The sequence below is a fragment of the Micromys minutus genome, assembly GCF_963924665.1.
Source record: "Micromys minutus genome assembly, chromosome: 27".
Classification (NCBI taxonomy): domain Eukaryota; kingdom Metazoa; phylum Chordata; class Mammalia; order Rodentia; family Muridae; genus Micromys; species Micromys minutus.
Window position 1 is genome coordinate 29,218,756 of NC_137962.1, and position 27,429 is coordinate 29,246,184.

Sequence of the window (27,429 nt, forward strand, 5' to 3'; positions counted from 1 at the left end):
CTTGCCTTTTGTAACCCATACTGTCCTCAGTTTTCCAATCGACCTGACCCGCCTTCCTCGTGTGTGTGCTACCAACATTGCTGCGGTCTGTGATTCTTTCCAAGGGAATTATCATTATCTGGGTACTTTGATCTTTGTAAAGGCCTCATTTAAATCCAGAAGATGTGTATGACACTGAAGAGAGGGCGTGGTGGTTAAGAACACTTGCTGGTCTTCCAGGGAGGCTGAGCTCCACTCCCTGACCCACAACTGCCTCTAACTTTAGAAGATACCATGCCTTCCTCTTGTCTCTGTGAGGACTCCCATTGGGAAAGCACACCCACGTGTCACCTCAAAGTACAAGGAGATAATTTATTGTGGACACAAGTCCAAGTGACTGTAGCCCACAAACGTGGATTTAGCTTACCCCAGATTCTATGCTCTAAGGTGGAAGACATCAAAGAGATCAAATCCTAGTTAAGACAAGAAATGGCCTTCAAAAGAATCCAAGATGGAGCAGCCTCTGCACTTTCTTGCCCTGTCACCCAGCTTGCCACTACTATTGAAGGTCTGATCTGTTAATCAGCCATTCAGGAGGTGCAGCTTTTCTATGGTGTTCTCAAGCGCATGGCAGACAACCCCCCACTCCTACACATGCCCCAACACACAGTCACACACATATACTAGCGCATACAAACATACGGGTGCTCACAAATCACTCTTGCATCCACATAAATAAAATGATAAAATCGCCCCTTATAAAAGTGTACAGATGGCTATGAGTTATCAAAACAAAGTTAATGAAAGCTACTAGGAACAAAAGACTTGCTTTAAACCTGGCCACTACAGATTTTAGCAGAGCAGTTGGCCAAGTGCCCACCCGAGCGACCCAGTAAAGGGGCAGTCCTGTGAATGTAGCATGCTGGAATACACGTGTTTTCAATCTGAGGAAGCCTAGCATTTTAATTGTTTCATTTGCTTTTTCGAGGTGGTGAATCCCAAAAAGAAAGGAAAAAAGAAAAAATACACGAATTCAGGAACAGTAAGTCATCTTTAATGCTCTTTGTCAGAGACTCGCATTGGAAACGGCTTAATGGTTTAGGAGCATACATCATCTTAGAAAGGCATTTACTTCACTTCAAATATGGCAACAAAGGCAGATGCTGGAAGCCTTACCTTCCTAGGGAGTGTTGGACCGGAGAAGAGATCATGGGGGCCGTGGATGGTTTGCCAACTATTGTCCTGGCCTCTTCCTGCAGCGGCAGAGGTCAAACTCAGAGGTCCACATCCTCACTGACGGACTATCAGATATCAGCTGTGGGGAGATCAGGATGGGGACAGGAGAGCAAAGACGGTCAGCAAACTAAAAATAATCAGGACCACCCTGTTTTCAGATTAAACAGAAATTAAAAAAAAAAAACTCTTAAGTTATTCTAAAAGTATTTTACTCCGAAGAAACTTGTTTTTGTTGTTTTCTCTTAAAGTTTTGTATTAATCATAATGATCCAAATATGAGGGGGCCATATTGGAGCACGGGGACAAAGGAGAGTCCGTGTGGACCTGGCAATGCTTTTCAGACTTTCCACCGTCCCTGACCCACAGTGGGGACAGCGGAGTGTCCCTGCAGATCACTGCCAAGCTGTTCATTGTCACGAGCAAGAAGATAATTAATGCCATCTTTCCTCCCCTCTGATAATGTCAAATGCACATCCCAGCAGATTTTAATACATAATGTCTGTAGTTCTTTTTGAAATGCAAGGGGATATCATGTTCTTTTTAGTGGAAGACTGTCTGTGTCATTCCATGTTGGGATGTTGGGATTACAGTTACTACTGAGAGGTAATAGTGTCTCTCTCTCTCTCCCTCCCTTCTTTTCTCCCTCCCCCCCCCCCCCCCCAGGTCACCTTATTGTCCTTCTTGGTGGAAACAGAAGTCTCCTTCCTGGACTATATTAAAGGAGGGTAAGCCATCTTTTAAGATTCAAATAGCATTCTGTGTGTGTATAGATTGTTCCCATGGCCATGGAACCAACCAAACACCATACATTCACATATGTACACATATATACTTACATACATGCATGCATACATACATTCACATATACATACTTACATACATGCATTCACACATACATTCATATATACACACATGCATACTTATATACATACACACGTACATTCATATAAACACACATATATACATGCATATGCACATACTTTCATATATGCACACATACATACTTACATACATGCATACACTACATATACATTCATATATACACACATACATACTTACATGCATACACTACACATACATTCATATATACACACATACATACTTACATACATGCATACACACACGTATTCATATATACATACACACATGCATATACATACATTCATATATACGCATACATATTTACATACATGCATACTCACATACATACATGTGTATATGTAATTTATTTAATTACATATATGAGTGAAAACTATTAGGACCAAAAGATTCACTTTAATACTGGCCACTGCAGATTTTAGCAGAGAAGTTGGCCAAGTGACCATCCAAGAGAGTCAGATTAAAGGGGCTGCCCTGTGAGTGTGCAAGAAGTGAATATAGCAAGCTGGAATACACATGTTAATCTAAGGAAGTCTAACAGTGCACTCGTGCCACAGAGCCTGAGTGGAGAAACCCAGGGCAAAACTTGCAATAATTGATTCTATGGACTCCAAAGATTGAGTCTGGGTCTTTAATCCTAGCAGCAGGCACAGTTACCCGCTGAGCCATCATACTGTGCTCCCCTATTGAATATTTAGATGGTAGACATTTTATTTCAGGTCATCAGAGACACACAGACGGTGCATGCTGTTATCTTTTGTCCTGGTTAGAGTTTCTACTGCTGTCATGAAACACTATGGCCAAAAGCTACGTGTAGGGGAAAGAGCTTACAAGGGAAGTCGGGTAGGAAGTTAAAGCTGGAGGTAGGAGCTAGTGCAAGGTCATGGAGGGATGCTGCCTATGGCTTTCTCCTCATCCTTGTTCCTCATGGCTTGCTCAGGATGTTTATTTAAAGAACCTGGGACCTCCTGCCCAGGGATGGTACCGCACATGATGAGCGGGGCCCTCCCCCATGGATCACTAATTAAGAAATTGCCCCACGAGCATTCCTGTAGTCAGTCTTTTGAAGACATTTTATTTATTGAAGTTCCCTCCTCTCAGATAACTCCAGCTTTTTTCAGCTTGACATAAAACTAGCAAGGAAGGACAGGTACTTACCTACATGAAATCTATTTTAAAAAAATCAATAATGAGGCTATTGTGTAAAACCTTGGTGAACAGCATTTTCTAAATTTCAACAAGCACATCTTTAGGTTCACTTCATAGAAGAGATACTGCCAGACCACATGGGATGTGCCGTTCCTGTTTCATATTAATTACATCACTACAAAGCTTTAGTAATTCACACTATAAACGTCTGCTTGTAAACATTTACCAAACCCAATGCCTTACTGCATAGCCTCCCTTCTTTTTTGTTCTTATTTTCTTCAAACTTACAACTTAAAATAGGTTCTTGTCTCTTTTAAAGTATAAAATGATTCTGCTTCTACCTGAAGTCATTGCTACTGGACCTCTCTTCTAAAGCTGCTTGGAGAAGGCATACTGAAACAGGAGCATAAAGTGTCACTTTTCTTCTTGTCATGCTAGGAAAAGTGGGAGGGAGTGTCACTGGAGAGATAAATGTAGATAAATTCTGGGGCAGACAGACTTTAAATCATTCAGAGAGGTGATGCTGATGATGATGATGATGGTGATGATGATGAGTTACAGCCCTGACTATTATAGTCATGAATCTCAAGTTAGTTGCATGTTTCAAACACTAGGCCTGCCTCTTCCCATTGTAACCTGTTGTTATTTCCTATTAGTAGGATAAAGATGAATGAGGCCCGCCTTAAAAGAGCTGTGTGGTTGGATTTCTTATATTCCCAACCTTCAGTAAACACGACCCACTGTTTTCTGAAACCTTCAATGGGTTTGAAATTCCAGTATTTGGTCATGGTAATGTTAGTAGTGGTGGTAATTTTCAGTTCTCAAAGAAATGGAAGGAGAAGGTAAATTTAAATGAATAAAGCCAGCGAAGTTCATCTTTTAGTTAAGTTCCACTTGAAGGTAATTATTGTTTCAGACAGTACTGTTCTGATGCTAAGCCTTTGTACAGACTATAGAAGAAGGGTTTCTATCCTTCATCTGTTACAGGAAATACAAGAGCCTTTATGGAAGAAGAGAGGAAAGGCAGGGTTCCCTTGGATCATTAGCTCAGGCTAAAGGCCAACAGGAGTTCCTTGACTTTGCTGGTTTGAAATGCTAGCCAAGTGTCAGCCTTTACAAATAAGCCCCGTATGAGCTGGAGAGATGACTCGGTGGCTGACAGCCCTGGCTGTTCCTTCAAAGGATCCAGGCTCAACCACCGGCAGCCACATGAGAGCTCCTAACTCTCTGTTACTTCAGATCCAGGGCGTCTGACACCTTCATATGGGCAGAAACAGACAGACGGACGGGTGGGCAGATGGACGGACAGACAGACAGACACACAAGTAAAACACCAATGCACATAATATTTTAAAAAAAAAATAAGTTCCAGATAGAATAAAAATAAATAAAATTTTAAATGGACAAATGAGCCGCATGACAGTTTTCCCCAAAAAAAAAAAGAAAAAAAAAAAAAAAAAAAAACTTAAAAGCAGTTTCACAAACGCAATAAACCGTTCACCTTGGTTTTACAAAATCCATGGGGTTAGTTTGCAGACTGCCTCAGGGAGCATGCTTTGCCAGTGCAGGCAACACTATGAGGATTTTTTAATCTGATTTCCTGTTTGAATATGCATGCCTAGGACTTTTTTTTTTCTTTAAATAGGGTTCCTTGTAGGGGCATCTGAGTGATTTGTATTCATCAAAGTGGTAGAAAAACAAACCCTGCAGCTCTAAACGGAGATAAATCTAATAAAAGCAGCCTGCCTTCCATAAACTCACAGGGAGTGTTTTCATATCTCATTGAAATCAACACTTGGGGAAGAAACTTCTACACATATTAAACCACCGACAGTCTCAAAACTTAGTTTCGCTAATGCTTGAATCTAAATTTGTATACTTGGAGGGAGAAGTAGGGAGAGCAAGCATATATATGAAAATCCTGTATGAAAGTCTGTTCTTTTGTGTGCCAATCGTTAAGAGCAAATTGTGTAGAGCTAACAAAATAAATATGATATAGGATTGGAAGTCAGAGGCTATCCAGCCTTAGGATTTGCATGGTCTCTCACCCTTAGCCTGTCTCTCTGCAGGTAGCATGGTCAGAATTATTCATGTCATACTCAGAGTCGCGGTGGACGTGTTCGATCACAAGAGAAGATGCCAATCACAGTTATGTTGGGTAGTTAGTTTCTCAGTCACGGTGTGTGTATTGAGATGGTAGACAGCCTGCAAGCCAAAGAGCGAAGGAAAAAAGGACAGATCCAGCGGAGGGATCTGTAAACTCACTGTAAACCTTCAACCACCTCCTCTCTTTGAAGAAGTTTGCAATCATGTGGTTGGGAGGGAAAAACAATCAGTTGTAGGAAGCATGCATCTAGCTCTGAAAGAGTTTCACTCTGGGGAGCAATTAGACGTTTGAGAGGGAAGACAGAGAGAGAACGAGGGCCAATGGAAGGCAGACTGCAGAGGAGGGCAGAAAACTTGTCCTCCCTCGTGCCTGGTGCGCGTGTGTTGGTGACACAGTGCGGACCGTGGGGTCACATGGTGTGCTATTTTGAAGTTCTCCTCTGCCAAAGCTCATTCTCTGCTGGATGCAGTGGTCCTGATTCTTCCCTTGACCCCACATACCAGCCGGGCAAAGGCAGAGAGGAATACGGGAAAACAAATCTTGAGGCAGTGTGAAAAGAACCTTCTCTCCTGAGAGGAAATGATTAGGGGGAGCCTGGAGAAGCCTGAACTTCCCAGGAGTCTGTGCTGCAGTCTGTAGAGTGTTTCTCACACACAGGCTCTCAGTACTGTTCCCGTTAGAGGACTTGCTACCTACTTATTATATGACAAAATGGTGCCAGGGAGTTCTCCCCATCACCTCCTTCATTTCAAATACAGTTTTATTTATTTATTTGCTTGTTTGTTTATTTATTTATTTATTTGATCAGTGCTTGTAGTTTTGGACCAGAGGTTTACTTTACTTTTGTTTGTGTTGGTATTACTTGTGAATTTTGTGTTTGTTGGTTGTTTTTGAGTTATTTGGTTTTTTTTTTTTTTTTTTTTTTTTTTTTTTTTTTTTTGTTTTGTTTTTGCTAATGTTTAGAAAGAAGGTCTGGTATTACTCTCTGAAATTATACTTTGCTACTGCCCCTGTATGTGTTCAAAAACACGTAACTCTGCAACATAACCCCAACACTTAAGGCTCAGCTACCATCATATTAAAGGTGATAGAGGTCCTGGAAGTGAAAGAGGACCAGGAATTCTGCAATCTTCTACAAATGACAGGGACACTATACCCAGGGTATCACAATAGTATGGCTCCTTAAACAAGACTTAAGTAACAAGATCAGTAGATAGTCTGGCACACAAGAGGGAAATCTCACGGAGCTCAACCCCTAAACAAAGAACTACAGTATCTACTGAGAGCTAAGAGAGGGGCAAATAACCCCGCCCAGGGATGAATTTACTACTTGATTATTCAGTGTAAAGTTGTCGTCGCTGAAATCATATTCTCGAAAGCCACACTAAAGGGAGTTGTCAGGTTATAGTCCCAAACATATTCATATATGTAACAGTAATCAGAAGAGCCTATTGATTTGAGAGAGTGAGAGGGGGAGTGGGGGAAGGGGATGGAAGGAGGGTGGGAAAGGGGGACGTTGGTATAATTATATTTCAATTAAAATATTTTAATTAAAGAAAAAACCCAGTGAGCTCAGTTCTCAAAGTCCAGAAAAAGCATCACATCTGTTCACTTATGAAACTGTCTTTGTGGGCAGAGAATGGCAACACCCTCACCGCTGGTTCCTTTTTTATTTGTTGGAAGAGGCACTTAGATGTATTAAGGAACTTTTTTTTTTTTTTTTTGGTGTTATCTTGGATCGAGCAGGTTCAGTCCATAGCAGCTGAAAAGGGGGGAAGGAAATTTAGCATGGAAGCTCAAATTCTAAACAATAACCTCAGGCTCCCGTAGCTTCGATCCGAAGCTTGACCAGCACAGCACACTCTAGTGTTCACAGCAGTGTGTTAGATTCAGATCCTGAAAATCGGAGTCAAGGACAGGGATACTAAAGGGCGTAAAACCCAGTAAGTTCCTTCTGAGAGTGGTTACAGGACAGGTCATATGCTCTTATGAGGAAGACAGTCAAAGGCGAAGTTGAATTCCCAAGGTACCTTTGATCGCATACGTACGAAAACCTGTTCTTGACTGGGTGATTGGGATTAGTATATTTTAAGCAGGAGTTCTCAAGTTTATTTTATGTGTATGAAGGAGCATTTTGCCTGCATGTATGTCCGCCCCTCTCATGTATATCTGTGGCCCCAGAAGACAGAACAGGACACTCATTGGATGTCCCAGAAGACGGAACAGGACTCTCATTGGATGTCCCAGAAGACGGAACAGGACTCTCATTGGATGTCCCAGCACTGGAGTTATGGATAATTGTAAGCTGCCATGTGGGTGCTGGGAACCGAATCTGGGTCCTCTGAAAGAGCAATTTGTGGTCCAAAACACTGCGCCCTCTCTCCATCCTCCAAGCAAAGCATGGCTTTTAAAGATGAAGCACTGTTTGAAACAGGCAGTTTTCTGTTTGTCAGTTAATTGCTTTTAATTTAAAGGAAAAGGAAAAGCTGAGAAAGTTGGATCAGGGACTAGGCAGGGTACTAGTGCTTAAGGCTTAAGGGCCAGAGCAGGTGATGGAACCAAAGTATAAGCCAGAGAGCATGATGGGAAATCAGAACAGAAGTCCTGATAGTCTCAAAGCTAGAATAAACGGATTCCCGGGGGTGGGTAGGTTTAGATCTTAACAGACACAAGGACGTATGTGTATATCAAAATTAAACAGGGATGAGGGACTCCACCTTCAAGATTCATAATGCTTAGTTTGGGTAACTGAAGATTTTTAATTGGTGAGTAAGTCCAAACAGTCCTAAACATGCCCATGTTTGCTTGGGATACCTACTCCACAGTAACAGCAGTAGGTATCTGAGAGGCTAATCACTCTGGGTCATGTGCGCATCTCCTTCCACTGCCCACAATTGTGGCAGATGTTTCTGACATTGACAGCTCCAGAAAGGTGATGTCAAAATGAAATAGGGATGCTCCTCAAGTGTGTACAGTCACAGAGCTAGAGTGTGTGAGATGTCAACTGTGATGTCCACCCTGTGCCAAGCAACCTCGATTATGTATGCCAGAGCGGTGCAACTTGGTGAAGTTCTTGAAATCTCACACTCTCTTGTCTGTTTTTAAAACAAAACTGCTGCATGCAATATTTCAAGGACATAAATAAGATTCTCGTATGGATATTCCATTGAGAGGCATCTTGTATGAATTTCTTTGATCCTTTGTCTCTGGGATTATGCTCTAAACACTGATGGAGAATGGAAGGTTTCGTGCGGTTATTAACAGCATCGTTTGGCTTACTTGATGGGGAAAAAAAAATCATTTCCTGAAGTCTTCAAAAACTCTGCTTGTAAAGGCTGTGAGCCTGGCATCCGCCATTTTTAAGAAGTGGATCTTTAGTAGGTTGTAAACATGTAGAATGTGACCATCGGCGTATTATGCATACATAATAATTTGCACAGATGTTCCCAGAGGCAGTGAGAAGGGATGCCGGGATGCTGGGCAGCTCTTGCTGTTGACTTTGGAACTGTAAGCCTGGTAAGTTCAGAGCTGGTTTTGCCTTGGCTTCCAGGTCTCTCTATCACATCCCACAGCTCTTGGCGGCTGAAAGATGATTGTTAAACTTTAGGGTCTATCTGTTTTGTTTCATTTTGATATCATTTTAAAGGTAGCACTAGGCATCGAGTCACGCTCAACAGGCGATTGCGTGCCCAGGCATAACCTTTCTTTTCTGATCAGAACACTGTGAAGCAAAGCAAATGACGGAAAGGGGTCTGAGGACACAAGGAATTAGTCAAATCCCAGCGTCAGTCAGCCAATAAGTATACATCAAGGATTCCTCCACTGCTCCTCCTTGATTATTAGCAAGTTGCCCTATTTAGCATTTAGTGCTAAGTGCTTCGATCTTTTATACTCTGTCTTAGAGGATCCTGTGCCTTCAGAGGAATCTTTGGTCTAAATAATTGGCCTTAGGATCTCTCTGTCTTCCTCTCCCTCTCCTTTTCCCTCCCCCTTTCCCTCCCCTCTCTCCCCCTTCCTCTTTCTCCCTCTCTCTGTCCTTATTCCTCTCTCCCCTCCCTCTCTCTCCCCTTCCCTCTCTCTCCCCTCCTTTTCTTCCCCCTTCTCTCCCCCTCCCAATCTCTCCCCTCCCTCTCTTTCTTTCCTTCTCTCTCCCCTGCTTGTCTCCCCTCCCTCTCTCTCCCCTTCCCTCTCTCTCCCCTTCCCTCTCTCTCCCCTCCTTTTCTCCCCATTCTCTCCCCCTCCCTCTCTCTCCCTCCCTCTCTTCCTCTCTCTCCCCTCCTTGTCTCCCCCTCCCTCTCTTCCTCTCCCTCTCTCTCCCCTCCCTCTCTCTCCCTCCTCTCCCCCTCCCTCTTTCCCCTCCCTCTCTTCTTCTCCCTCTCTTTCCCTTTCCCTGTCTTTCCCTTTCCCTCTCTATATATCCTAATTCCTCCTCTCCCCCTTCCTCTCTCTATCCCTTCACTGCCTCCCTCTCTCCACCTTCCTCTCTTCCCCTCCCTCTTTCCTTCTCCCTTCCTCCCTCCCTCTGTCCCTCTGTCTTTCCCTCCCTCCCTCTGTCCCTCTGTCTTTCCCTCCCTCCCTCTGTCCCTCTGTCTTTCCATCCCTCCTTCTGTCCCTCTGCCTTTCCCTCCCTCCCTCTGTTTTACTCTCCGTATGTCTCTCTCCTCTCTTTTCCTTTTAGTCTCTTTATTTAACAATTGATGAGTGTTTTATGCAGACTCTGTTTTGTGTTTGGGTAAGTGACTTTAGTTTTAGATATTTGTTCTCTCTTTGTTCTCCTTTGCCATGCAGGTAGCTTCCAGGGAACTGATGGACACAGCTTTTCTTTGTAGCTTTGGTAGATGCAACTGCTTTGAAACACCTTTCTTGCTGTGATTGCTGCAATTTCTGTTCTGAGAGTCACTTGAGCTGTTATGTATTTTGCCTTCTGTTACCATGAATAGACACACCCATTGAATTAAACTGCTCATGAGTGTGGAAGTACAGTGAGGCTCCAGTGTGCAGAGAGAGTTAGAGGGCTGGTGAGATGACTCGCAGGAAAAGCGTCTGCTACACACACTTGAGAAAGTGAGTTCACCCTCTTAAAAAAAGCCAGGTATGGCAGAATACTCCTGTAACACCAACAATGTCTCCCTGAGACAGGTGGATCCTGAGGAATTTCTGGCTTCTGGCTTAGCTGCAGTGGTGAGCTCCAAGAAAGAATTTATCTCAGAAAATAAAGTAGAAGACAATGAGTCAGTATCAATCAAACACACAGAATAGGTGAACAGCGCTCGAGAGCGCGCGCACACACACACACACACACACACACACATTCAAAAAATGAAATAAAGAAAGGAGTGGGGAGAGGGACAGAGATCAGCAGAAGGTGTCTGGTCCTGAAAATCTAAGGAAAGTTGATCTGAAATGTGGAATTCTAATTTGGTGTTTAAAATATGCTAAAATGATGTGTTTTCAAAGCTCTGATTTACTTTCAACCTTAACGAATCTCTATTTGAATAAATAACAGATATGCAGCTGATTCTGAGATTAGTATTGAGGACATAGTTGGTAGAGGGCAAATTTACATTAAACATATGACAATGCCCTAATATCTTTGTTATTGACATTATCCTTGGATGTCTGTCCTTGGAAAGGTGTTCATTTACATTCTAATGCTGGCCTTTTGCTGATCATATAGAAAACTATTAAATTTTGTGAGCATCATTTTTCCTCATGTGTAAAATATGTAAAAAAAATTATAGAGCTTATATTCCTTTGCAAATTACCGTTAGATTAACAGGGATGGCATATATAAGTGGGCATCATAGTGCGCACACTTAATGTGTATGTTATCTTTATGGGATGTATTTTATGTATACGGTATTTCCCTTGTCTCTTTCTGTTGTGCTGTTCTTGGGAACCTGCCCTCCCCGTATTGAAATTTGCCGCAACTTGAATCTAGTTCTTTCAGACTCAGCCCTTCTCCTTCTGTGTCACCCTGTCACCCTGCGTTACAGCCTTTTGCCGCGACGCACCAGTGGGCTGGGGGTGGTTGTTCTTCTCAGCCCCTCACAGGGAGTTTGTTCTCTGCAATGTCCTCGCAATTGTCTCTCTCCATTACTTCTCTAAAAGCCGGACTCATTTTGATTCATGCTGATCAGAATGAGGCTCCCAGGGAGCCTGTATCCTTAGCCTCTAAACCTGATTTCTGCTCTGAGTAAAATATTACCGCTTCCCTATAAAAGGAATCCACGTTGACTTTGTTATATCTAAATATGAAAAGTTGGCCGTTCCTAAGGGAGGGGTGTGAGTTTAATTCAATCCCAGAAGTGTGTGCAGTTTTGAGACTGAATCCGAAGAAGGCAAGGTGTACTTTTTAGGGTAATATGAGGGGCCTGATGTCCTAGAGTTGGAGACCATTGATATGTAAGTCTCATTTCTACTTATAGGGATGACCTGATAGGTGTCATCATCATCACCATCATCATCACCATCATCATCATCATCATCATCATCATCATCATCATCATTAGCTCCAAACTTTGAGTAGTTCAGTTTGCAAAGAGTATTTTTTTTTTTACAAAAGGTACTGTAAGTCTTTAAAATATGCTATATATGTTCTTAAAAGACAAGCTTACTTTTTCTTTTTTTTTAATGAAGTGCTATTTAAACAGCATAAGAAAGGGATACAGTTACATATCACTGTGAGTATAAGACTGCCTCTTACTATGGTTCTGCTATTGGAAAGAAAGGATCACTATCATGCGTGTGAATAGTCCTAAGTGTGCCTGTAAGTCAAATGCCTACCCATTTAGTTTATAATAGAACAAAGGAATTGCAGGAGAGGAGGAAGAGAAGGAAAGAGAGAAAGAAAATAGTTCACTCATTTAAAAGAGAAAACAAACTGACCATGTGAAAGAATTTTATGTGTTGACTAACTGCTGAAAAAAAGTCAATTATATATATATATATATATATATATATATATATATATATATATATATACGAAATATTTAATTTATATAATACATAAATTAGATATAATATATAAATGTTATATATAATTTAGATATAATATAATTATATAAATATCATATTATATACACATACACATATACATAATGTGGAGGGTACCATTGTGGCTTGATATGGAATGCCACTTAAACCACTTCAGTTTTCAAAAGCATAGAGGAGGGTCCCGTCTCCAGGCCTGGTATTGTGGAGGTATTACAGTGTTGCACGTAGGTTTACTGATGGTTTGCAAGGCAGCTCCGGTGAGTACGGGACTTGAACCCTCACAGTTGTCTGTGGGCACTCTTCATTCAGCCAGCTGCAAGGTTCTTGAGTTCAAAAGCAAGCTAGTCTAATTCAAAGGACGTCTTCATGTTACAGTGTTAGGACAATTCTCATGCATCTACCTGCCTGTGTGACGTAGTCTAATCCATGTTATATTTGTTCAGACAGCCTGTGACGGTAAAAGTGTAACACAAACAGGGGACAGCCTCCCCGTGCGGTCGCTCTCGCTTACTTGGTGCTGTCGTTTGCTTACATTCTAGAACGCAGATCAACTTCACGGTGGCTATTGATTTTACGGCGTCAAATGGTGAGTGCTCCCGCCAGTGTCTGGTAGGTGTCCCGATTCAGTGACACGTTTTTTATTTTCATTAAGGTTTCCTGTAATTTTTCTTCATTTTAACCTTCTACAATGTCTAGACATGTGAAATGCACAAGAACAATAAAAAAAAAAAACCACAACAGAGTGATTACATGTTGTTCTATTTTACGATTTCACATTTCTTTCTAAGGAGTAAGTATTTTAAATGGAGTTCAGCCCCTTCTGTAATTGAATCGTTTATCTGAAGCATGTCTGACTGTAGCTCCCCCTCAGACTCTGTGTGTGCTTACGCCTGTAATTGCAGTTCAACCATACTTTTTAACTCATTTTTAAACATCTTTACATCTACTTTATTAAATGGAATGGGTGCTTTGGTACAGACATTAATGACTCATGTAAAAATATTTTAAGGAGGAAAACGTAACGGAAATTTAATTTTGTCTTGAACCAAGTTTACTTTGAATGGAGTGACTATCTGAACCGGTTATCTTATACCCTAAAACCGTGAGCCTCGTTATCATCTTTTATTTCATCTGTTTATGTGTATATGTGTAGGGTGCATATGTGTGAGAGTGGGTGAGCACGTGTCTAAACCCATGGATAAAGGTCAGTGGACAACTCTCAGAATCATCCTGCCCGTCCGCTGTGAGACCCAGGTTTCTACACCAAGCACTGCTGACCACTGAGTCATCTCGAAAGCCCTGGTCATTCAGTTCTGCCAAAGCTGCCGTTAGTTGATATTTACCTACAGGTGGTTTCTGAAACTACCGCAGTTTACTTAGGACAATTCAGCTTTACAAGGCAAGAAGGCAGTGCCGTTTCATTAGAAGCTCTGCTCAGGGCCTTTCATTTAATCTTGAAATTCCTGGTACTATGTGATAATCCTCTGTAACATCAAGAAGCTGCAGCAGCAGGAAAATGCAACTCCCTGGGACACAGGGTCACGGAGAAGCCTGATGCTGCCCTGTGCAATTTAAAGTTGCTGAGATATGTTGCAGGTGTAGGACTATTAAGTATAACTTTGATGTATAGTATCTTCAGCCTCCACTGTGTTTATAATGCCTGTCTCAGTTAGGGTTACTATTGTTGTGATAAAACACCAAGACCCACACAAGTCTGGGAAGAGGATTTGTTTGGCTTGCTCTTCCAAAGCTCTGTTCTGTCATTGGAGGAAGTCAGGACAGGAACCCAACAGGGCAGGAGCTGATACAGAGACCATGGAGGATTGCTACTTACTGGCTTTTTTTTTTTTTTTTTTCATGGCTTAATCAGCCTGTTCTTTTTGTTTGTTTTGGTGTTTGTTTGTTTTGCTTTTGTTTGTTTCCCAAGACAGGGTTTCGCTGTGTAGCCAGGACTGTTTCGGAACTCACTTTATAGACCAGGGTGGCCTTGAACTCAGAGATCCATCTGTCTCTGCCTCCGGAGTGCTGTGATTCAAGGCATGCACCACTACCACCTTGCAGTCAGCATGCTTTCTATTGGAACCTAGAATCTCCAGCCCAGAAGGGTTCCTACTCATGAAGGGCTAGATCCCCCACATCAATTAGTAATTAAGAAAACGCCTTATAGGCTTGCCTACAGATCAGTGGTATGGAGGCATTTTTAATTGTGGTTCCTTGCTCTCACTGGACTCTAACTTGTGTCAACGTGACATAAACCAAAGCATCACAATGTCCTAGTGCATGTTGAGGAGCCTCTGTAGATCTTTTCTTTTAACTACTCAATGTGTCTGTAGCTCTCTCTCTTATGGTCTCTACATCTCTCTTACACTGGCCCACATTTCACAAGCAATACTTTCAGGAACCAATCAGCATCCCCAAAGCACCTAAATCCAACCTTCCTCCTCTGCAACCTTGCACAGTTGAGCAAAACTATGTCTGCAAAACATTTTTACTAACAACACATGGTTTCTTATTCATAAGAAGACTAGAGCTACAGTTAACAAAGCCGAATTCTACCAGCTGGCTTCTTTCTGTGTGTGAAAATGTGTTTTTCATCATTGTGTCTTTAGACAGTGATCTTGACTTATGTCTATCAAATATGGCCCCTGAAATAACTCAGCTTAAGTTCAGTTAGTTGAAATAACTAGTTATTGATCTACTTGTGGGTTTTAGCCCCACAAAGAGAATCAATTGTCTGTTCAGCAGAAAAGCACTACAACTGAATCTCCCTCAAGGTAATGACAAGCCAAACAACGTGTAACAAGAAACCAAATTAGCAATTTAGAGAACTGCCTTTACAGTTTATGGACTGAATCTCGGTTTCGAGAAGCTTCTTGGATAGAGTCTGCCAAATGTTGGAACAATAGTTAATACCAGCCTTTCACAAGCTGTCCCAGAAAACAAAGAAGGGAGAAGGGCATCTGCCCGTTCCTGCTGTGAGGTCATCACTTGATTAATTCGAAAATAAGACAATGACATCATAAAAGAAGAAGACTTAAAATGGAAATTATCTTTCATGTGCACACGTGCAAAAAAAATAGTGAAATAATTGGAGCCAGCCACGTATAATGATACATCATCTGCTCATCTGCTTTCTAGTTCTCTCATATTTCACAGTGCCATATTATATTACTTCATTTTTAAATATTAAAATTTAAAAAATGAGCCTCTTCTATGGTACTGGGAAATCATTGGCTATATTTCTATATGCCTGTGGTATACACTTTCTAGCCTTGTGAAGCAAAACTGTGAAAAACCCATTCTGCACACTACCCCAACGGGTGAAAAGCTGGGTGATTCCTCTTGGGATGGGGAACAAGATAAGAATCTCTGACATTTCCTTGTCCATGGCATCCTGTAATGGAAGTTAGACAAAAAAAAAAGAATCATTGACAATATTGATACTGGAAATAAACAGGAATGAAATGAAACTCTGCAGATATCATGTATCTGCAAAATACGGGCAAATCCACTAAAAATGGGTTATAACTAGTCATGAGTTGAGTAACACTATGGGATTGAAGATAAATATGTACATCAGTTTTTTTCCTATACCTCATCAAGAAAAAAAAATCACAGTGAAAATAGGAAAATAATTTCACCTATATTCATATTTTTTAAAAATTAAAAAGCTAGGAATGCATTTAAAAATACATATAAATTTTATGAACTGAAGACTTTATTCTCATAAGAATGTCAAGAGAAATTATATATAAATAATTAAAATTTTTGTCTTGAATTGTAAGACCATCTTCCTCCAAGTGTTTGACAGATTTGATACAATATGAAAATGTAAAAGTTTTTATTTTAGAAAAGGAAAACTTAATTTATAAAGCTATATGGTACTGCAAAGATTTGTGAAAAGCCAAAACAAATGAGAAAGAAAAACACCAAATGTGATTGGATGGAGAAAACAAAATGCTCTTTTTCCCAAGCAGTTCTGAGTCAAGTAGTTAGCTACACACAAAAGGATAAAAAAACAGACATGCTTTAAACTGTTAAATGGTTAAAATCTTCAGAAAATTAACAAAACAAAAATAACCACAACAACCAAAAGGAAAAAAAAAAAAAAAAAACAAGAAAACAAAATGACAAAATCCAGAACAACCTTGATGGCTGTGGGCGTGGCCTCTACTTCTTACACCAATGACATGGGTGATGTTAGGAAAATGAAGTGAATGGTATCCCAATTACAACATTCACATTTCAGGTGATACAACCCAAACAGACAAGCCAGAAGTGTAGCAAGTGAGGTCCATAAAACTAAAAACTCAATGAAAAGATATTCAGAACTTGAAAATAAACAAGTGAATATAGCAAGATGGTTCAGTAGATAAAAGTGAGTCCTGCCGAGCTTGAGCTCAAACCCTAGGACCTGAATGGTAGATGGAGAAAAGCAACTCCCACAAGTTGTCATCACAAACACACACACACACTCACACACACACACACACACACACACACAAACATACACACACACCATGTCACATTCACAAACACAGATAAATAGATAGATAGATCGATAGATAGATAGATAGATAGCTTCAAATGAGATATACAAGAATTATTCTTTTATTTTAAAGATTTATTTATTATATAAATACACTGTAGCTGTCTTCAGACACAGGGTATCAGATCTCATTACTGATGGCTGTGAGCCACCACGTGGTTGCTGGAACTCAGGACCTCTGGAAGAGCAGCCAGTGCTCTTAACCACAGAGCCATCTCTCTAGCCTGAGAATTATTCTTGACATAGTTAGATTTCAGGATACATAAACCCAAACTATAAACAGATACCATTCCACATCAATGAAGATGGCAAAAACCTATATTGTTGAGAACCAGAGAAACTGGACCTTTGGCAACTGTGGGTGTTGGTTGTGTAGCTGCTTTGGAAAACAATTTGACACTCACTCAAATTGAAGTAGTTAGAGTCATTGTACAAACCAGAAATTTCACTTCATACGTATCCAAGAGAAATGGAAACAATATAGCAAGAAAACACATAGGTGAATAGTCTTAGAAGCATAGTTGCTAAAATTCAAAATGTGAGAGTAAAAGAAAGAATACTTGCTGGTAGTCTTGTGAGACATGAAGTCAGATGTTCCGTCTGTGATAGACTCCACACCATTATAATCATTGCTGCTGCTAGTTAAGATCAATGTGGTCCAGCAATGACCACTGGCATCTTTTAGACATTGTTGAAGGCACAGGGCAGATTCCGACAAGATCACAGACTCAAGGAAGCCGAGTACTTTTAATTGCCAGGTTTGAGGAACAGAACGGAAGACAGGAGAGCAGGGAAAGGAAAGGCAAGAAGAGCCAAAAAAAAAAAAAAAACCCAAGAAATAGTGTTCGCTCTGCATGATACATAACTATAAAAGAGAGTGAATTCAGGACTGGGTGAAAGGTACAGAGGGGAAAGGTGGTCCAGAGTGGCGAGCCAGGTCTGGACAATGATGCTGCATAGGGACAGACAGAAGATGACAATTATGAGTATTCGAATCTAAATCTGTGGCCTGACAACTTAGGTTTTATTCCATTTTTCTGCCCTTAGGAAACCCCGCCCAGCCTACTTCTCTCCACTACATGAACCCTTACCAACTGAATGCCTATGGAATGGCGCTAAAGGCTGTGGGAGAGATCGTTCAAGATTATGACAGCGATAAGATGTTCCCAGCCCTTGGTTTTGGTGCAAAGCTGCCTCCAGATGGAAGGATATCTCACGAGTTTGCCTTGGTAACGATGCATTCGAAGTATTTGAGAGCTTGAAAGAAAAAAACTCATCTGCCAGATATTTCAGCATCAGTTTTTCTGTTTCTCCTGTGCTTGTTTGTGGAGGAAGTCTTGTTGGCTATAAACCCTTCAATCTTCATAATAGTTCGCTTAGGAGCATGTCCTTCATTTAGGAGACAGATTATCACTAAGTCTGCCTAAAGAACCTTCATCATACACAGTAGGTCTATTCTGGGTACTCATCACTATGTGGCAAATATCCCTGGAGTGAGGAGATGTAAAATAACACAGGGGTGTTGAACCCATGCTCTACGAATACAGGATAGGGATGACGGGATAGCTAGATAAAGCACACCTGGTCGTTGGTTCCTTTGCTTGTTTTAAGTATCAGGCCTCAGCCTAGATTATTCAGTTCAAGAATAATCCATAGAAAGTGATGTTCCTGAGGCTCTCTTCTGGATTATTGGTTCAGACCCTCGAGGCTTGTCTCCATCACATGTTTTATGGAGGATGTAGACCCTGATGATTTCTTTGCCTGGGCTTATTATCTGATGCCTGAGATGAGATGGCTGAAGTACCTGGAGTTGCCTCTCACACACAGGGTATCACTGGTTTCATCCTAGTATAGCAGACTCGTGGTATTCAGAACACCCAACATGTAGCCAGTTTTCTTGGGTGTTCTGAACTTTGGTGCAGAATCTCCACCCATTAGATCATAAGCTTCGAAGTTCTAAAATGCTACACTATTTTTATTAGGTGTGTTCCTAATGCCAGCAGAGGTTTCAAGGTAGGGCAATTAATTTTGACTTCTCAGTGGAAAGATTATCAAGGGATGTGTGGCTATCTTTAACTGATTATCCTTCTGTATGCCTGATGAAAGGGGTAATTGTATTAAACTAAATGAAGTTATTAATTTTCCATGCAAAGGGTCCCTCCCCCTTGGTGTGTTAATCATTTCTCTTCTGCTCTTGCTCTGTCCTCCTCTGCTTTTTCCATCTTTACGTTTACACCATGGAATCAAGTCAATGCCGTACTACACCGTTAGGGACTGTTTAAGGAGAGTGACACCTAAACCGGGTTCTTTAAAATTCAGTTCTCTCATAAGAAGGAGATGGCTTTGATCTGAATGCATCTTGTCCAAAGTTCTAGTGTCGCCTGTACTGACAGAACCAACAGGTGGCAGTTCAGAGTCCGATGGGATCACGCCCCAATCTTTCTTTTTCTTTTTTTAAAATTCTTTTATTTATTCACATTCCAGATATTGCCCCCTTCCTGGTCTCCCCTCCAAGTGTTCCTCACCTCTTCCCCCTCCCTCTGCCTCTGGGAAGGTGCTCTCCTTCCTCTCACCCATCCACCCACCCCCATGTCTCCCTTCCCTGGGGCATCACATATCTATAGGATTAGGTATATCTTCTCTCACTGAGGTAAAACAAGGCAATCCTCTGCTACATATGTGTTGTGGGCCACAGACTAGCCAATGTATGTTCTTTAGTTGGTGGTTTAGTCTCTGGGAGCTCCCAGGTATCCAGGTTACTTGATATTGTTGCTCTTCTGATGGGGTTCCCACCCCCCTTCAGCTTCTTCAGTCCTTCCCCTGATTCTGCCATAGAGGTCCCTGATCTCAGCCCAATGGTTGGCTGTAAATATCTGCATCTGTCTCGGTCAGCTGCTGATAGAGCCTCTCAGAGGACAGCCATGCTAGGCTTCTGTCTTCTGCCATCCCCATTGTTGAATTTATCTTGATTTCCAGCAGGTTTTGCCCTCAGGCTGAAGAAGATGAGCCTTTACAATGCAGTAAGGACCTTCCAACTTTCACAGCATTCTCTAGGATAGTATTTGGGTAATATGGCAGCCTTGGGATAGCCCCGTCTCCAGTTGTTCAGGACTCACATGAAGATCAAGCTGCACCTCAGCTACATATGAGCAGGACAGACTAGGACCAGCCAGCCTGTGTGTGTTCTTTGGTTGGTGGTTCAGACTCTGAGAACTCCAAGAGTTCAGGTTAGTTGACTCTGTTAGTCTTCCCGTGGAGTTCATATCACCTCTGGGACCCACAATCCTTTCTGCTATTTTTCCATAAGGATCCAATTTTCATCCATTGTTTGGGTGTGGATGCCTGTTTACACTTCTGCTCTTAACCATTATTAAACTATAACTTATAAGAGTGCCCCATAAGCCTCTGTAAGGTAATGTGTTTTCTCAATATCTGTACATGAATACACACACACATACATATATACATGCAAACATATATAGGCACACGCCAATATATATATGCATATACATATGCATATACATATACACACATGTACACATGAGCATGTGCATATACATATGTGTACAAACATGCATGTACATACATATACATGAATCCATACAAGCATAGATGTATACATGCATATACCCATATTTGCATGCACACATATGTGCCATGTTTACATGCATACATATCACACACACCCACACAAAAGCTTTTATATGAACAGAGTTACTCTTTTCCCACATACTTTTTAAAGCATTTGTTCATTGCTATTCATTCTTGCTTTTCCGTTACGTCACCCACACAAACTTAGGAAAAGATCCTATGGGAAGGGAATCATTGTTTTCTTCCATGAAACAGTCCAGAGATCACTCTACCAACATCATTTAGAAGTGGGTATCTTTTGGGATTTTTATGTGTCTCAGAGAGTTAAAGTCTTCCAGAAACTTAAAAAGTCATGAAATCACTTGGGTGAGCCTCAGCAAGCTCTGGTCTGGATCTCTTTTCAAGACCAGAGAAGGAATAATTGTGTTCAACTAAATGAGGTTAGTGATGTCTATCTATGTAGGTCTCACCTTTGTGCAGAAATTTTGCTTTTCATCTCCTTTTCTGCTTCTTCTTTAGTCCTATTCACTCTTGAAGTCCATTCAGAAAAGTGTCTAGTGCTAAGAATGAACTGTTCATTATCTGAGCTGTTCATTACCTGTAAGGTCTCCTAAAAACCCAACTCAAAATTCCCAAGAATCGCCTGTGGAATCCATGAAAACAAATGGCCCTGTATGTTGTTAAGGAAGGAGGAGTAACATTGACTCTAATGGTAATAAACCAAAGTTAGTGTTGCCGAATAGTTTTATTTTCTGTTTTCAGAGCACTTTTGTTTTTGTGGCTAAGACAACACTAGGTTAGTAGATCTTCTCTGAGATAATATTAGCACATATACAATGTCTCTCTAATCAATCTTCAGAGACAAAACTTTATCTCCTGCCAACTTTGTTGAAGGAATTAGTTTTAAAATCCTTTTATAACTTCTTACAACTTACTCATTAAGGGGGAAACACAATCTTTGTAACAGCTAAAAAAATTTTCTAACTAATCTGATTAATACAAACCATTATATTCTTAAAGAGATAAGACTTTGCATTCCAAAGCATTCTTATCATCCCCAGCCACAAGGAAATCCTGGGCCTCTTATGGCCAGAGAACTAAGTCAGAAAGCAGCCTTTCAGTGATAAGCAGAGCATGTACTGGCTGTCTTTCCACTACCAAAGTAGGGAAGATGGTGACCTTGCAGTTCCATCTCCAGAGGAGGAGAAGAAAGAGTTCCGCAGAAATACAAGCCCCCAGTGAAAAGGTGAAAATACCGATCATAAAACTAGCTTAGAACTATCCTAGTTTGTGAGCGTTCCCCTAAGGCAGACATGTAATACACTTTCTTCTATGCCTAAAATCAGTAATGAGTTTTAATTTTAATTAGCTTGTACCTTTCAAGGGAAAAGAGCCTCATGGAATCTTATTTACAAGAAGGTAAAATAGGTCAACTCTGAGCTGGAGAGATGGCTGAGTTAGAAATGTGTTTGCTGGCTGTGAAAGCAGGGGACCTGTGTTCAAATCCCTAACCCCCATGTAAGTAAAATCATCACTAGAAAGCCTAGTCATGGCCTAGGGGAACAAAATGCTCATGGGAGAAAATACAGGGACAAAGAATGGAGCAGGGACTGAAGGAAAGGCCATCCAGAGACTGGTCCACCTGGGAATCCATCCCATACTCAGCCACCAAACCCAGTCACTATTGCTGATGCCAAGAAATGTTTGCTGATAGGAGCCTGATATGGATGTCTCCTGAGAGGCTCCGCCAGAGCCTTACTGATACAGATTAAGATGCTTGAGGCTAACAATGGGACTGAGCACAGGGACCCCAATGGAAGAGTTAGAGAAAGGACTGAAGGAGCTGAAGAGGTTTGCAACCCCATAGGAAGAACAACAATATCGACCAACTAGATCTCCCACAGCTCCCAAGGACTAAACCACCAATCAAAAAGTACACATGGAGGGACCCATGGCTCCAGCTACATATGTAGCCGAGGATGGCATTTTCTGGCATCAGTAGGAGGAGAAGTCCTTGGTCCTGTGACACTTGTTTCTCCAGTGTAGGGGAATGCCAGGGTGGTGAGGTGGGAGTGGATGGTTGGGAGGGGGACCATCCTCATAGAAGCAGGGAGGGAGGTGGGAAGAAGGAACCTGGAAAGGGGATAACATTTGAAATGTAAATACATAAAATATCCAATAAAAATGAAGAGGGTTGGGAAGCTGGGCCTAGTGGTATATACCTGTAGTCCCTACACATAGAGACGGGAGGATCCCTGAGACATTATAGTCAGCTAGGCTAGCAAGAAATGATGATTTCCAGGTTCATTGAAAGACCCTGTCTCAAAAAATAAGGTGAGTTGCTACTGTAGAAGATAACCAATGTTAATATCTAGCCCAGTCACATGAGCATACACACACACACACATAGCCACACATTCATACATATATACACCCAATCTAGGTAACCTCCAATTAATATCAAAACCAACATTTTTTGTGTTAAATAGTAAAGTTGTCTATTTTACATTTTAGATGTGTTGTATATTAATTTCAGAATGAAGAAATGTTTTATTATCTTACTATAGCTTTTATCATTTGTTTTTGGTATTTAAATACATGTATGCGATGTATGTCAACATATCCACACCCACTCCCCTCTTCAAATTCCCCCAAGTACTGGCTGGTTTTGTGTCAAGTTGACACAAACAGGAGTTATCACAAAGAAAGGAGCCTCAGTTGAGGAAATGCCTCCATGAAATCCAGCTGTAAGGCATTTTCTCAACTAGTGATAAAGTGGGGAAGGCCCAGCCCATTGTGGGTGGTGCCATCCCTGGGCTGGTAGACCTGGGTTCTTTAAGAAAGCAGGCTGAGCAAGCCAGGGGAAGCAAGCCAGTAAGTAACATCCCTCCATGGCCTCTGCATCAGCTCCTGCTTCCTGACATGCTTGAGTTCCAGTCCTGACTTCCTTTGGTGATAAACAGCATGTGGAAGTGTAAGCTGAATAAACCCTTTCCTCCCCAGCTTGCTTCTTGGTCATGATACTTTGTGCAGGAATAGACACCTTGACTAGGACACCCCATATCAACATAACCCTCTCAACATTGAAGAAAATTGACTGTCCCTCCCTCAGCAGCAATCTACTGCCAATAGCTCCTCGACGAGCTTTGTGGTCTCTCTCTAACCATGCTGGAATGTTGATTGGCTTGACCTTGTGAAGGTCTTGTGCTGGCAACTACAGCTGCTGGGAGTTCAGGAGTAGACTAGTTCTGTTACATCCAGAGAATACTATCTGGCACAAGTTCCCCCATTCCCACCCCCACCCCCAACCTCTGACTCTTACAATCTTCCAACCCCTCTTCTGCATGGTTACTTTAGTCTTTGGGGACGGGTATTTGATGTAAATGTCTCACTCAGGACTGAGCCATCTCCAGTTACTTATTCTCTGCACTTGGACGAGTAGTCAGCCCCTGTATCAGCCACTACCCGGTGTGGGGTGGGGGTGGGGGGAGAAGAAGCATCTCTGATAGAGCTGAGAGCTGCTCTAGTATGTGGATATAAAGATAAATATTTAGGAGGAAATTTAATAGTGTGTCCATTTAGCCAAATAATGGAAGTAAGCTCTCTCTAAGGGCCCGTGACTTTCCTGGGTTAAGGACCAGGTTTGTAGTAGCAGGTATGAAGTTCCCTCCTGTAGACCAGGCCTTATAACCAATCAAAAACCAGGTGGTTGCATCTGTAAGTGTAATACTACTGTTACATCAATTGGCATATCTTATCAGGCCCGTTGTTACTATAGCTTGCAGAGTTCACAGCCAGATAGTAGTGGGAGAGTGTGTCTGTACTCTTCAGTATAAAACAAAAACAAAATCATTTGGTAACCAAGAGTCAAAGCCAGGTTCTCCATATGGGAGAGAATGTGTACCACTTGTTTTTTTCTGGGTGGTATTTTTTAAGTTAGTTTTGGTTTTGTTTGTTTACATTTCATTTCTGTGTTGGTCACTTTTTCTGTTTCTGCGAAAAGACGTTAGGATCCAGGCCAGTTAGAGAAGAAAAGATTCATTGGGGGCCTACGGTTCCAGAGGGATAGGAATCCACCACTATATCATGGTGGGGAGGCATGGCAGTAGGCAGGCATCATGCGGTAGCAGCTTCCATCTTAAACTGAAGACAGAAAGCAGAGACTACTACATGAGAATAGCATGTAGCTTTTAAACCTCAAAGCTTAGCTCTAGTGACATACTTCCTGCATGGAAGCCATACCTCCTAAGCCTACCCAAACAGCGCCACCAATTGGGACTAAGAACTTGAGAATATGAGCCCCCGGAGGACACTTTTATTCAAACCATTGCAGTTTTAAAATAACGTATGAATGTTAATTAGCTAAAATATTAAAAAACTATAGAACCGAAAGGGAAGAGTAAAAATAATTCCCTTGTTCGTCAATAACAAGAATGAAGGTGTTAATCACGTCTGGTTTAGTTTCTAAGCTCCCCATCTTTGCAAAGCACTGGTTGTGTCTGATGACATGAAGGGACTAAGGGATCAAGTCCTCGAGTCAGACTTCCTGGAGTCTGGGTTTATATTTTTCTGGCATTATGTGACCTTGGATGATGCTAAGCCCAGTATTTAACAGCACGCTACTGACCATTTTAACTATTAATGTTTTATACCCTGACCCTGCAGAATGTAGAATTCAATCAACCTCAGTGGTAAATGATCATTTATTATTTATTATTTATCGTGTAGTTATATAAGTGATCGTCTGGGGAACAAACATGAATGGCAGAGTTACCGATGTTTAAATACGCTTAAATTATTGGTGTTTAAAATGATCATTATTGTTATGTCTTTGTGTTTCCCTATAATATTATGTATGCCCCACTTCCAGAGGGGAAGAAAAATGTCTTTACCTTGAGAAGGGCTGCTCTTTTGTGGCTTAGTCTTAGCAGATAGGGTAGGGGAGAAACCATGCTGAAGCTACTGAGGTTTTGTCCTTCTCTCTGGTTAGTCATTCTGGGGATATTGGCTGCCATGTCACTGGAAACAAGCCTATGGTACATCTATCTGCTTTCTACTGATGCTCATGTTAGGTTTTTGGGTGACTTCAAGTCACACCAGCATCTCACCTTGGCACAACCTCATGCACCATCCTGCTACAGAAGAGATTACTTCCGCTCTTCTGGAATCCTCACACCATAGGAGACAATGCAGGTCACTGATGACAAGATAAAAAGGGACAAATGTAGAAATTTTTAATTCCAATCTGGAATTTCTACCCCAGTTAAAAGACACACACACCCTTTATATTTTACAAATAAGCCTTAACCAGCATAAGAGCTGGGCAGATGTCTGTCCTCTATGCTATTATGTCTAATTCCCAGCCAATGATACCATTATATAATTCACCATGTTTCCTCTGGGCTGCTCTTAGCCCACCCATATAGCCATGTTTTTCATGACTCATCTAACCTGTGGTGGCTTTCTCCTCCATTCACCTTCTCCCCTTCTTGGTTTTCCTCTCATCCCAAGCCTGGGAACCTTAAACCCTGCCTATATCTCTTCCGCCCAGCTATTGGCTGTCAGCATCTTTATTCATCAATCAGAAACAACCTAGGGACAAGGTCACATAGTGTCATGTTAGAGTCTCCCATCCCTGGGGCCACTAGATCCTGGGGTCCCACACTTGGCATTACAATACATAGCGAAAGACCAAACTTCAACAGGCAAAAACACTAGAAACAATCCAGTAGATAAGAAATCAGTAATTAACGTGGTGTTGCTTGAATAACTTGTGAGATGTGGAGCAGGGCATGGGTGGTGTGAGAAGGGAGAATAAGGGCTCCATAGACACTGTTCCCAGGATAAGGAATTGTTATCAGCCAGCTCCATTCTCTCGAACCACATAGATATCCTCTTTGAACCCTTCTCTTATTTTTCTTGTTTTCCTATTTCTCACTTCAAGTTATATGTCTTATGGCCCTTACTCTAAGCATAGTAAGGAGGCTGCAGCCTAAAAACTGTGTACCTAGCAAATATTTTGGTTTTTTTTCCAGTTTTCAAGGGAAACCGAATTGATAACATTTACTTTTTTTTCCCAGATTGCATTACAGGATTACTACCTATATTAAATTGAGAAAACGTAGACTATGTTAAGGATATGGAGTGGAAAACCACTAGATACCTAACCACTCAGAGATAGATGCAATTATCATTCAATTTTCTCCTGTATAGATTATAAATAAAATTTCCATATATGCACAAACTTATGTGGAATCAAGATGCCTTTGATTTTAAAATGTCTAATATGCTACTTTGGTCATTTTGAACTTTCATATCTTCTCCTTCTCAAAGTGTACATATATATTTTTTCAGCCATAATATTATGATCTATGTAATATGTATTGTTGACTAGTTAATTTATCAGTGTGTGAGGGGATTGCTACTATAAAGCTTTAAATTCAAATTATCTTTCTGCATGTCACTGTGTATTAATTCATCTTTTTAGCTGCTTTTCATGTGGATTAATTGTTTTGTTTTTTTTGTTTGTTTGTTTTGTTTTAACTTTCTTTGCCTGTAACTTTCTCCAAGAATGGCAACCCCCAGAATCCTTATTGTGATGGTATTGAAGGAGTCATGGAAGCTTATTATAGAAGTCTGAAATCTGTGCAGTTGTATGGTCCAACCAACTTTGCTCCTGTAATAAACCACGTAGCAAGGTAAGTGGACAGTGGGGCAGGAGTCTGTGCTAGGGCAGCGCTGATGGACAGGACCGTGCTGAAACTACCCCATCACTGCATCAGAATTTTAGGACCAATGTATGTACTGCTCATTGTCTCTAAGAAAGTAAAGAAGGAGATGCCAGTGCTCACAGGAAACTATATCAGTTTGTATTTTAATGAATTATTTATTTGCCTATTTGTTAGCATTCCAAATGTTGCCACTCCCTCTCCATCCCGTCTTG

The 27,429-nt window shown here is 41.2% G+C and overlaps 1 protein-coding gene across 3 annotated transcripts in view; it reads left to right on the forward strand.

The window, feature by feature from the left end:
• The window catches only part of CPNE8 (copine 8), a 170,195-nt gene that overhangs the window by 121,132 nt on the left and 21,634 nt on the right, over positions 1-27,429 (forward strand). For all 3 annotated transcript variants that reach the window (XM_080939761.1, XM_080939762.1, XM_080939763.1), the window contains 5 exons: positions 968-1,021; positions 1,879-1,940; positions 12,886-12,932; positions 17,943-18,124; positions 27,057-27,184. In XM_080939761.1, the coding sequence (XP_080795887.1) occupies positions 968-1,021; positions 1,879-1,940; positions 12,886-12,932; positions 17,943-18,124; positions 27,057-27,184 (473 nt within the window). The remainder of the gene's footprint in view (positions 1-967; positions 1,022-1,878; positions 1,941-12,885; positions 12,933-17,942; positions 18,125-27,056; positions 27,185-27,429) is intronic.